Here is a 13738-nt window from a genome sequence, read left to right on the forward strand (position 1 = left end):
GGTGGAAAGATGGAGTGAAAAAGATTTTGTGTGATCGGGGCCTGAACATGCAGGAGGGTGAAAGGAGGGCAAGGAATAGAGTGAATTGGAGCGATGTGGTATACAGGGGTTGACGTGCTGTCAGTGGATTGAATCAAGGCATGTGAAGCGTCTGGGGTAAACCATGGAAAGCTGTGTAGGTATGTATATTTGCGTGTGTGGACGTATGTACATGTGTATGGGGGGGGGTTGGGCCATTTCTTTCGTCTGTTTCCTTGCGCTACCTCGCAAACGCGGGAGACAGCCACAAAGTATAAAAAAAAAAAAAAAAAAAAAAAAAAAAAAATATATATATATATATATATATATTCACTCAGAGCCAAAACATCCAGGTTCCTTTCCTCAAACATACTACCTATCTCTCCTTTTTTCACATCTTGGTTACATCCACACACATTTAGGCACCCCACTCTGAGCCTTCGAGGAGGATGATCACTCCCCGCGTGACTCCTTCTTCTGTTTCCCATTTTAGAAAGTTAATACAAGGAGGGGAGGATTTCCGGCCCCCCGCTCCCGTCCCCTCTAGTCGCTTTCTACGACACGCGAGGAATACGTGGGAAGTATTCTTTCACCCCTATCCCCAGGGATAATATACATATATATATACATATACACACACACACACATACACACACATACGCACATACCCACACACACACACACATACATATATATACATATGAAAAATGTAAGAAACAATTTAGAAACAAACTTTTAGCTTGAAATGAATGAAAAAAAATGAATGTCACATAATGGGGAAGTACCAGGAGAGACTGTGTACAGAATGGAAAAAGGTGAGAACAATGGAAGTAAGGGGAGTGGGGGAGGAATGGGATGTATTTAGGGAATCAGTGATGGATTGCGCAAAAGATGCTTGTGGCATGAGAAGAGTGGGAGGTGGGCTGTTTAGAAAGGGTAGTGAGTGGTGGGATGAAGAAGTAAGAGTATTAGTGAAAGAGAAGAGAGAGGCATTTGGACGATTTTTGCAGGGAAAAAATGCAATTGAGTGGGAGAAGTATAAAAGAAAGAGACAGGAGGTCAAGAGAAAGGTGCAAGAGGTGAAAAAAAGGGCAAATGAGAGTTGGGGTGAGAGACTATCAGTAAATTTTAGGGAGAATAAAAAGATGTTCTGGAAGGAGGTAAATAGGGTGCGTAAGACAAGGGAGCAAATGGGAACTTCAGTGAAGGGCGTAAATGGGGAGGTGATAACAAGTAGTGGTGATGTGAGAAGGAGATGGAATGAGTATTTTGAAGGTTTGTTGAATGTGTCTGATGACAGAGTGGCAGATATAGGGTGTTTTGGTCGAGGTGGTGTGCAAAGTGAGAGGGTTAGGGAAAATGATTTGGTAAACAGAGAAGAGGTAGTAAAAGCTTTGCGGAAGATGAAAGCCGGCAAGGCAGCAGGTTTGGATGGTATTGCAGTGGAATTTATTAAAAAAGGGGGTGACTGTATTGTTGACTGGTTGGTAAGGTTATTTAATGTATGTATGACTCATGGTGAGGTGCCTGAGGATTGGCGGAATGCGTGCATAGTGCCATTGTACAAAGGCAAAGGGGATAAGAGTGAGTGCTCAAATTACAGAGGTATAAGTTTGTTGAGTATTCCTGGTAAATTATATGGGAGGGTATTGATTGAGAGGGTGAAGGCATGTACAGAGCATCAGATTGGGGAAGAGCAGTGCGGTTTCAGAAGTGGTAGAGGATGTGTGGATCAGGTGTTTGCTTTGAAGAATGTATGTGAGAAATACTTAGAAAAGCAAATGGATTTGTATGTAGCATTTATGGATCTGGAGAAGGCATATGATAGAGTTGATAGAGATGCTCTGTGGAAGGTATTAAGAATATATGGTGTGGGAGGCAAGTTGTTAGAAGCAGTGAAAAGTTTTTATCGAGGATGTAAGGCATGTGTACGTGTAGGAAGAGAGGAAAGTGATTGGTTCTCAGTGAATGTAGGTTTGCGGCAGGGGTGTGTGATGTCTCCATGGTTGTTTAATTTGTTTATGGATGGGGTTGTTAGGGAGGTGAATGCAAGAGTCCTGGAAAGAGGGGCAAGTATGAAGTCTGTTGGGGATGAGAGAGCCTGGGAAGTGAGTCAGTTGTTGTTCGCTGATGATACAGCGCTGGTGGCTGATTCATGTGAGAAACTGCAGAAGCTGGTGACTGAGTTTGGTAAAGTGTGTGGAAGAAGAAAGTTAAGAGTAAATGTGAATAAGAGCAAGGTTATTAGGTACAGTAGGGTTGAGGGTCAAGTCAATTGGGAGGTAAGTTTGAATGGAGAAAAACTGGAGGAAGTGAAGTGTTTTAGATATCTGGGAGTGGATCTGTCAGCGGATGGAACCATGGAAGCGGAAGTGGATCATAGGGTGGGGGAGGGGGCGAAAATTTTGGGAGCCTTGAAAAATGTGTGGAAGTCGAGAACATTATCTCGGAAAGCAAAAATGGGTATGTTTGAAGGAATAGTGGTTCCAACAATGTTGTATGGTTGCGAGGCGTGGGCTATGGATAGAGTTGTGCGCAGGAGGATGGATGTGCTGGAAATGAGATGTTTGAGGACAATGTGTGGTGTGAGGTGGTTTGATCGAGTAAGTAACGTAAGGGTAAGAGAGATGTGTGGAAATAAAAAGAGCGTGGTTGAGAGAGCAGAAGAGGGTGTTTTGAAATGGTTTGGGCACATGGAGAGAATGAGTGAGGAAAGATTGACCAAGAGGATATATGTGTCGGAGGTGGAGGGAACGAGGAGAAGAGGGAGACCAAATTGGAGGTGGAAAGATGGAGTGAAAAAGATTTTGTGTGATCGGGGCCTGAACATGCAGGAGGGTGTAAGGAGGGCAAGGAATAGAGTGAATTGGAGCGATGTGGTATACAGGGGTTGACGTGCTGTCAGTGGAGTGAATCAAGGCATGTGAGGCGTCTGGGGTGGACCATGGAAAGCTGTGTAGGTATGTATACACGTGTGTGGACATGTGTATGTACATGTGTATGGGGGGGGGGGGGTTGGGCCATTTCTTTCGTCTGTTTCCTTGCGCTACCTCGCAGACGCGGGAGACAGCGACAAAGTATAAAAAAAAAAAAAAAAAAAAAAAAAAAAAAATATATATATATATATATATGTCTGTATATGTATATGTATATGTTGAAATGTATAGGTATGCATAAGTGCATGTGTGGGCATTTATGTACATACAAGTGTATGAGGGTGGGTTGGGCCATTTTTTCTTCTGTTTCCTTGCGCTACCTTGCTAATGCGGGAGACAGCAACAAAGTATAATAATGAAAAAATACATAAATATATATGGATATGTACATGTGCATAAATGTATACTTCTGTGTATGTATATGTATGTATACGTTGAAATGTATAGGTATGTATATGTGCTTGTGTGGGCATTTATGTATATACATGTGTATGTGGGCAGGTTGGGCCATTCTCTCGTCTGTTTCCTTGCGCTACCTAGCTAATGCGGGAGACAGCAACTAAGTATAATAAAATAGAAATATATTTCATTATTCTTTTTTTTTCATACTATTCACCATTTCCCGCATTAGCAGGTAGCATTAAGAACAAGGGACTGGGCCTTTGAGGGAATATCCTCACCTGGCCCCCATCTCTGTTCCTTCTTTTGGAAAATTTAAAAAAACAAAAACGAGAGGGGAGGATTTCCAGCCACCCACTCACTTCCCTTTTAGTCGCCTTCTACGACATGCAGGGAATACGTGAAAAGTATTCTTTCTCCCCTATCCCCATTATCATTATTGTTATACTTAATCAGTTTCCCGAGTCAGCGAGGTAACGCAAGGAAACAAGAGGAAGAAAAGCCCAACCACTCATACACACACACACACACACACATATATATATATATATAAATATATATATATATATATATATACCATGCGGAAGATGAAAGCCGGCAAGGCAGCAGGTTTGGATGGTATTGCAGTGGAATTTATTAAAAAAGGGGGTGACTGTATTGTGGACTGGTTGGTAAGGTTATTTAATGTATGTATGACTCATGGTGAGGTGCCTGAGGATTGGCGGAATGCGTGCATAGTGCCATTGTACAAAGGCAAAGGGGATAAGAGTGAGTGCTCAAATTACAGAGGTATAAGTTTGTTGAGTATTCCTGGTAAATTATATGGGAGGGTATTGATTGAGAGGGTGAAGGCATGTACAGAGCATCAGATCGGGGAAGAGCAGTGTGGTTTCAGAAGTGGTAGAGGTTGTGTGGATCAGGTGTTTGCTTTGAAGAATGTATGTGAGAAATACTTAGAAAAGCAAATGGATTTGTATGTAGCATTTATGGATCTGGAGAAGGCATATGATAGAGTTGATAGAGATGCTCTGTGGAAGGTATTAAGAATATATGGTGTGGGAGGAAAGTTGTTAGAAACAGTGAAAAGATTTTATCGAGGATGTAAGGCATGTGTACGTGTAGGAAGAGAGGAAAGTGATTGGTTCTCAGTGAATGTAGGTTTGCGGCAGGGGTGTGTGATGTCTCCATGGTTGTTTAATTTGTTTATGGATGGGGTTGTTAGGGAGGTAAATGAAAGAGTTTTGGAAAGAGGGGCAAGTATGAAGTCTGTTGGGGATGAGAGAGCTTGGGAAGTGAGTCAGTTGTTGTTCGCTGATGATACAGCGCTGGTGGCTGATTCATGTGAGAAACTGCAGAAGCTGGTGACTGAGTTTGGTAAAGTGTGTGGAAGAAGAAAGTTAAGAGTAAATGTGAATAAGAGCAAGGTTATTAGGTACAGTAGGGTTGAGGGTCAAGTCAATTGGGAGGTGAGTTTGAATGGAGAAAAACTGGAGGAAGTGAAGTGTTTTAGATATCTGGGAGTGGATCTGGCAGCGGATGGAACCATGGAAGCGGAAGTGGATCATAGGGTGGGGGAGGGGGCGAAAATTCTGGGGGCCTTGAAGAATGTGTGGAAGTCGAGAACATTATCTCGGAAAGCAAAAATGGGTATGTTTGAAGGAATAGTGGTTCCAACAATGTTGTATGGTTGCGAGGCGTGGGCTATGGATAGAGTTGTGCGCAGGAGGATGGATGATCTGGAAATGAGATGTTTGAGGACAATGTGTGGTGTGAGGTGGTTTGATCGAGTGAGTAACGTAAGGGTAAGAGAGATGTGTGGAAATAAAAAGAGCGTGGTTGAGAGAGCAGAAGAGGGTGTTTTGAAGTGGTTTGGGCACATGGAGAGAATGAGTGAGGAAAGATTGACCAAGAGAATATATGTGTCGGAGGTGGAGGGAACGAGGAGAAGAGGGAGACCAAATTGGAGGTGGAAAGATGGAGTGAAAAAGATTTTGTGTGATCGGGGCCTGAACATGCAGGAGGGTGAAAGGAGGGCAAGGAATAGAGTGAATTGGAGCGATGTGGTATACCGGGGTTGACGTGCTGTCAGTGGATTGAATCAAGGCATGTGAAGCGTCTGGGGTAAACCATGGAAAGCTGTGTAGGTATGTATATTTGCGTGTGTGGACGTATGTATATACATGTGTATGGGGGGGGTTGGGCCATTTCTTTCGTCTGTTTCCTTGCGCTACCTCGCAAACGCGGGAGACAGCGACAAAGTATAATAAAAAAAAATAAAATATATATATATACATAAATGCCCATACATGCACATATACATACACATACATTTCAATAAACACATACATATACATACACACACATATACATTTATAAACGTACATATTCATATTTGCTGCCTTCGTCCATTCCTGTCACCACCCCGCTACAAAGAAAACAGCATCCAACCCCCACCTTCAGTGAGGTAGCGCCATGATAAGACAAAAAGGCCACATTCGTTCACACTCAGTCTCTAGCTGTCATGTGCAATGCACCGAAACACAGCTCCCTTTCTACATCAAGGCACCCCAAAACTTTCTATGGTTTACCCCAGACGCTTCATATGCCCTGGTTCAATCCATTGACAGCACGTCCATCCCAGTATACCACATCATTCGAATTCACTTTATTCCTTACATGCCTTTCGCAATCCAGTATGTTCAGGCCCTGATCTCTCAAAATCTATTTCACTCCATTCTTCCACTTCCAATTTGATCTCCCACTTCTCCTCGTTCCCTCCACCTCTGACACATATATCCTCTTTGTTGATCTTTCCTCACTCATTCTCTCCAAGAGACCAAACCATTTCAATACACCCTCATCTGCTCTCTCAACCATGCTCGTTTTATTGTCACACATCTCTCTTGCCCTTTCATTATTTACTCGATCACAACAACTCACACAACATGATGTCCTCAAACATTTCATTTCCATCCAACACATACACCCTCCTCTAAACAACCCTATCTATACCCCATGCCTCACAACCATACAACATTGTTGGAAACACTATTCCTTCAAACTTACCCATTTTTGCTCTCCGAGATAACATTCTCACCTTCCACACATTCTTCAATGCTCCTAGAACCTCCGCCCCCTCCCCCAACCTGTGACTCACTTCTGCCTCCATGGTTCCATCTGCTGCTAAGTCCAGTACCAAACATCTAAAACACTTCACTTCCTCCAGTTTTCCTCAAATCAAACTTACCTCCCTATTAACTTGTCCCTCAACCCTACTGAACCTAATAACCTTGCTCTTATTCACATTTACTCTCAGCTTTCTCCCTTCACACATTTCACCAAACTCTGTCACCAACATCTGCAACTTCTCACCTGAATCAGAAACCAGCACTGTATCATTAGCGAACAACAACTGACTCACTTCCCAAGCCCTCTCATCCACAAAAGACTGCATACTTGCCCCTCTCTCCAAAACTCCTGCATTCACTTCCCTAACCACCCCATCTATAAATGAGTTAAACAACCATGGAGACACACACACTGTCTTGCCTTTATTCATTCCCATTGCCATCCCGCCACACATGAAATAACAACCCCCTCCCTCCGCATGTACGCGAGGTAGTGCTACGAAAAGGAAACAAAGGCCATATTCGTTCACACTCAGTCTCTAGCTGTCATGTAATAATGCACCGAAATCACAGCTCCCTTTCCACATCCAGGCCCCACACAACTTTCTATCGTTTATCCCAGACGCTTCACATGCCCTGGTTCAATCCACTGACAGCATGTTGACCCCGATATACCACATTGTTCCAATTCACTCTATTCCTTGCACGCCTTTCACCCTCCTGCATTATCAGGCCCCATTCACTCAAAATCTTTTTCACTCCATCTTTCCACCTCCAACTGGGTCTCCCACTTTTCCTCGTTCCCTCCACCTCTGACACATATATCCTCTTGGTCAATCTTTCCTCACTTATTCTCTCCAAGTGACCAAACCACTTCAAAACACACTCTTCTGCTCTCTCAACCACACTCTTTTTATCATCACACATCTCTCTCACCCTATAATTACTTACTCGATCAAACCACCTCACACCACATATTGTCCTCAAACATCTCATTTCCAGCACATTTCCAAGCATATTTGCCATTTTCCACATAAGTGAGGTAGCATTAAGAGGACTTGGTCCGCTTCTCTGTTCCTTCTTTTGGAGAAGTAAAAACTGTAGGGGACGATTTCCAACCCCTTCTCCCTCCTCTTTTAGCCACTTCTTATGACATGCAGGGAATATGTGAGAAGTATTCTTTCTCCCCTACATACTTGTATGGGAGAAGGGTGGTGGACTCCCCAAGCATATCATTACACTGCAAGTGGAAGTCCACTTTCAACAAGGCTGTACTACTCACTGTTACCACTCACTGGGAGTATAACTTGTCAGAGAACTCCTCAAGCTAGAGAAGTTCACATTTCTTGGCCACTCAAAAGTAGCTCAGCCATGGGCTGCAAAAACCTTTAGAAGATTCTGGTGAAAGCCAGGGCTCTCGCCAAAAATAAAACAAATAGATAAATAACTATCAAGGGAAGGGCAGCAGTAGATACTTTCAATGGGTTAAACCAATACATTAGAAGTAGTCAAAACAACCCAAGGAGCAATATGTGTGGCTTGGCTGTAGATGGTAGTCCCTCATTTTGATACATTACACAAGACAGGTAAAGTATGAATGTTTGCAAATGAGGACACCATTTGCTCCTATGCTAACTCACTAAAGCAGAAAAGGAAATTAGGTATTAAAAAAAAAAAGTACAATAGACATAATTCCTTATGAAAAATCAACTTATATGACACCCGTTCTAGCAGCAAGCAAAGGAATCTCTAAGATGAAGGCCAAGTTGTAAAGGCTGTGCTCAAATACAAATTTTCATAATTTCATTTCTATCTTTCTTACCTTATATTTCTTACTTCCTGAGTCAAACTAGCTACAACATGAAAATTATTTTCCCTAAATATGTACAGTGAAAATAAAAAAAACATTTTCAAATCTAGTGTTCATAAATGAAATTCTTAATGGGAGAGAAAAAATACTTTAATAACAATAGTCTAAAAAGAAAAGTGTGTGTGTGTGTGTGTGTGTGTGTGTGTGTGTGTGTGGGTGTGTGTTACTCAATCCAAAACAAAATACAAAAATAAATCAACTACTAGTTGTGACAAGACTAAATAGTGAGTGAGGGGTCCATGAGTGTGTGAACATCATGCCTGAAAGCGCTTGATCAGAGGGAAGAACATGGAGATGACGTTTCTCCTTATGAAATTGTTTTCAAACTGCATTCTTATATCATAAAAAAATCATCGGTGGTAAATCGCATGAATATAATTTAAAATATTACACATTTCACAATGAAATTCAGCATGAGGGAAAAGATGTGCTGACACCCGTTGGGAGGATACTGAAAATTTTTTCTTTACCTTGAGCCTAAGTTTCACATTTCATGCACGTCATATTTTGTACAAAGGCACAGCATTTGTGGTGAATAGCATGAATAATATTAGAAATATTACAGTTCACAATCACAAAAAGTGTCAGGATAGTAACTGACTAGCACATGTGGAGACAATGTTGAAAGTATTTTTCTTTGGAAGTATTTTAGCTCTTTATCTGTCATCTGTTATCAAAGTTCTTCATTACAACAGGAAAGAGAGAAAATGAGGGGCAGTTATTACTGAATTTCTTTTGCATGAACAAAGGCAGTAGGTATGCCTCCTATGCAGGCTACCCTCCTTACATAATCCCACAGACATCTTTCTACGCCATTTCTTTCTTCATATTTCTCATATCATTCTTCTTCACTTTATCATCCATCTATCTACCTAACTGTTATATCTCTGATGCCTGTTCCCTTTTGGAACTCACTCATGGGGGCAGCCACAGCAATAAAGTCTCCATAATTAGTGAACTCCAATACAGGTGATGAGAGTTCCTCCTCATCACTTGTGTGATTCAACAGGCTGCATATTTTCTGCTGGATCGTTATATATGCATAACCTGTTGATAGACTGCCATACACTTATAATCATTTTAGGGTACTGAAGAGCATGGTTTTTCCTAGCCTTTCAGGTGATGGGCGAGACCTTTACAGGCTAATTATGGTGTGATAAGAAATCTGATTTTTTTTCTTTTTTTTTGTCTCCCGCGTTTGCGAGGTAGCGCAAGAAAACAGACGAAAGAAATGGCCCAACCCACCCCCATACACATGTATATACATCCGTCCACACACGCAAATATACATACCTACACAGCTTTCCATGGTTTACCCCAGACGCTTCACATGCCCTGATTCAATCCACTGACGGCACGTCAACCCCGGTATACCACATCATTCCAATTCACTCTATTCCTTGCCCTCCTTTCACCCTCCTGCATGTTCAGGCCCCAATCACACAAAATCTTTTTCACTCCATCTTTCCACCTCCAATTTGGTCTCCCACTTCTCCTCGTTCCCTCCACCTCAGACACATATATCCTTTGTCAATCTCTCCTCACTCATTCTCTCCATGTGACCAAACTATTTCAATGCACTCTCTTCTGCTCTCTCAACCACACTCTTTTAATTACCACACATCTCTCATACCCTTTCATTACTTACTCGATCAAACCACCTCACACCATATATTGTCCTCAAACATCTCATTTCCAACACATCCACCCTCCTCCGTACAACCCTATCTATAGCCCATACCTCACAGCCATATAACATTGTTGGAACCACCATTCCTTCAAACATACCCATTTTTGCTTTCTGAGATAATGTTCTTGCTATCCGCACATTGTTCAATGCTCCCAGAACTTTCGCCCCCTCCCCCACCCTGTGACTCACTTCCACGGTTCTATCTGTTGCCAAATCCACTCCCAGATATTTAAAACACTTCACTTCCTCCAGCTTTTCTACATATATCTAAAACACTTCACTTCCTCCAGTTTTTCTCCATCAGACTTACCTCCCAATTGACTTGTCCCTCAACCCTACTGTGCCTGATAACCTTGCTCTTATTCACATTTACTCTTAGCTTTCTTCTTTCACACACTTTAGCAAACTCAGTCACCAGCTTCTTCAGTTTCTCACCTAAATCAGCCACCAGCGCTGTATTATCAGCGAACAACAACAGAATCACTTCCCAAGCCCTCTCTGCCACTATATCATACATTTAACAAACCTTCAAAATACTCACTCCATCTCCTCACATCACCACTACTTGTTATTACCTCACCATTAGCCCCCTTCACCGATGTTCCCATTTGTTCTTTTGTCTTACGCACTTTATTTACCTCCTTCAAAAACATCTTTTTATTCTCCCTAAAATCTAATGATACTCGCTCATCCCAACTCTCATTATTAAATTTTTGGGAGAATAAAGATGTTTTGGAAGGAGGTAAATAAAGTTCATAAGACAAGTGAACAAATGGGAACGTCAGTGAAGGGGGCTAATGGGGAGATAATAACAAGTAGTGTGATGTGAGAAAGAGATGGAGTGAGTATTTTGAAGGTTTGTTGAATATGTTAGATGATAGAGTGGCAGATATTCAGGCAGATATTTAGGTATGTAATACAAAATAGGAAGAACAGAAGGATGAAGACTTGTATGGCCATGTAGATGAGGCTATGTAAAGATGACAAAATGGAAATACGTAATGAAGTTAGACGGATGAAAGTATAATGATTCACATATCTGCTATGACCATGTTTAAAGAGCTAAGGAAGGTCATCTGAGTGCACACAGTATGCAAATCTGAGGAAGAATAGTAACACAGGTACATCATTGATTTTCTGGCACTCTTGGTTCCAAAGCCTTGCCAGATCAACCATTTTTCCGGACCAACCGTGGTCACGTAATAATAATTCATCAACATACCTCTAACCCACTAATCATACATCTCCCATGTGTCTAAAGTATACCATGGACTGCTAAAAATTTAGATTAAACAAATATGAAATGTAAATTAAATATTTATTTATTCATTTTGCTTTGTCGCTGTCTCCCGCATTTGCGAGGTAGCACAAGGAAACAGACGAAAGAAATGGCCCAACCCACCCCCATACACATGTATATACATACACGTCCACACACGCAAATATACATACCCATACATCTCAATGTACATATATGTATACACACAGAGACATATACATATATACACATGCACACAATTCACACTGACTGCCTTTATTCATTCCCATCGCCACCTCGCCACACATGGAATAACAACCCCCTCCCCCCTCATGTGTGCGAGGTAGCACTAGGAAAAGACAACAAAGGCCCCATTCGTTCACACTCAGTCTCTAGCTGTCATGCAAAAATGCCCAAAACCACAGCTCCCTTTCCACATCCAGGTCCCACACAACTTTCCATGGTTTAACCCAGACGCTTCACATGCCCTGATTCAATCCATTGACAGCACGTTGACCCCAGTATACCACATCAATCCAATTCACACTATTCCTTGCCTGCCTTTCACCCTCTTGCATGTTCAGGCCCCAATCACTCAAAATCTTTTTCACTCCAACTTTCCACCTCCAATTTGGTCTCCCACTTCTCCTCGTTCCCTCCACCTCCGACACATATATCCTCTTGGGCAATCTTTCCTCACTCATTCTTTCCATGTGCCCAAACCATTTCAAAACACCCTCTTCTGCTCTCTCAACCACGCTCTTCTTATTTCCACACATCTCTCTTACCCTTACATTACTCACTCGATCAAACCACCTCACACCACATATTGTCCTCAGACATCTCATTTCCAGCACATCCACCCTCCTGCGCACAACTCTATCCATAGCCCACGCCTCGCAACCATACAACATTGTTGGAACCACTATTCCTTCAAACATAGCCATTTTTGCTTTCTGAGACAATGTTCTCGACTTCCACACATTCTTCAAGGCTCCCAGGATTTTCGCCCCTCCTCCTCCCTATGATTCACTTCCGCTTCCATAATAAATAATAAATGAAATACATTATACACCCACTAAGGACTGAGGTGCTCGTCAGCTATGAGTTTCACAAATTCGTCCACATACTCAACAGCTCCTTTGTGATCTGCAGACCGCTTTTCTCAGCACACTTTATTCATGGAAATTCATGACATTTCTTGAATCTTTGAAGCCATCCTTCACTATAATTATGCTCACATTGTAATCTAAGTTCTTTAAGGAACAACTTAGCCTGGTTCATTATAATGCAACCTGACAAGTCCACTCCATCACTCCAACACTGTCGAAACCATTTCACCGTCACTCGATCATGCTCAGAGCTCTTACCATTTTTCATAGTTTTTCTAATTGTCATTTGCTTCTTGGGATCGCTGTCTGCATAGAATTTCAATATTTTCTTGCTTTGCTTCTTTATATCATAAACACTTGACGAACCAATATTGTAGATGTCACACAGCTTATGCACCGAAACACCACAGTCCATAACAGTTCTACTTTATATTGGATCGATATGGAATGGTGCTTATGTTAGACACCATGACTGACACTCTCATGTGTCTTAGAAACCATAGCTAGGGTCAAATTTAAGCAAAATAATCTAAGAATCTCACAAAATTGCGGTATCACCACCAACAAGTGCAGTGTAATGAATGTATATAAGCGCACCCTACATACAATGCCATTTGTGGCCACCCAGTAAACTAGTCTGGTGGCCACGGTAATTTCAAGTTCCCTCACGTAATTTTGTCCAGACTAAAGAAGGTACCAAACCATCAGTTGCCGGAAATTCGGTGATGTATCTGTATTAGGAAACCTATGACGAAGGAATAGTAAAATATTGTGAGAATGAACGTTTTACAAATCTTTTTTCAATAAAATACATAATTCTATTTACATAATATAAACTATTACCCTTGCCTGAGTGTGTATGCAGTCTTGTGGGAAGAGATGTGAAATACTATCACACGAAACACCAAAGCAAAATAGTCAATTTTGCACATATTATGCATTTCATAAAATACCAATCAAAGAATAATAGCCTCCTTGAACACCGAAGTACTTTAATGTATTATGACTGATATTTCATTTCAGAAATAATTTACAGCCATAAGATGCAATTTTGTATGGTGGTTTTACAATAGGTTAGATATCAGACAGAGATCACCTGACATTCACAAAACTGACATGATTTCTTGCTAATGTACTATGATAATGTATCATGAGTATAATGATATAAATTATTTACTGGATTAAATGGAGCTATAAAACATACCCAACGTACCTAGCGGCTTGCCTAGGTGGTGTTTCCAGGGGGCTGAAATTTAAAACAAAGCATAAAATCAAACAAACATGCACAAACATTCTAAATATAAAAATACAAATTACAATAAAACTT

General features: G+C 41.4%; 1 protein-coding gene across 1 annotated transcript in view; it reads right to left on the reverse strand.

The window, feature by feature from the left end:
* The window catches only part of LOC139748610 (MAP/microtubule affinity-regulating kinase 3-like), a 370334-nt gene that overhangs the window by 130244 nt on the left and 226352 nt on the right, over positions 1-13738 (reverse strand). The window contains exon 16 of the mRNA XM_071661752.1: positions 13616-13657. Coding sequence (XP_071517853.1) covers positions 13616-13657 — 42 coding nt within the window. The remainder of the gene's footprint in view (positions 1-13615; positions 13658-13738) is intronic.

This window comes from Panulirus ornatus, chromosome 5, assembly GCF_036320965.1.
Source record: "Panulirus ornatus isolate Po-2019 chromosome 5, ASM3632096v1, whole genome shotgun sequence".
Lineage (NCBI taxonomy): Eukaryota > Metazoa > Arthropoda > Malacostraca > Decapoda > Palinuridae > Panulirus > Panulirus ornatus.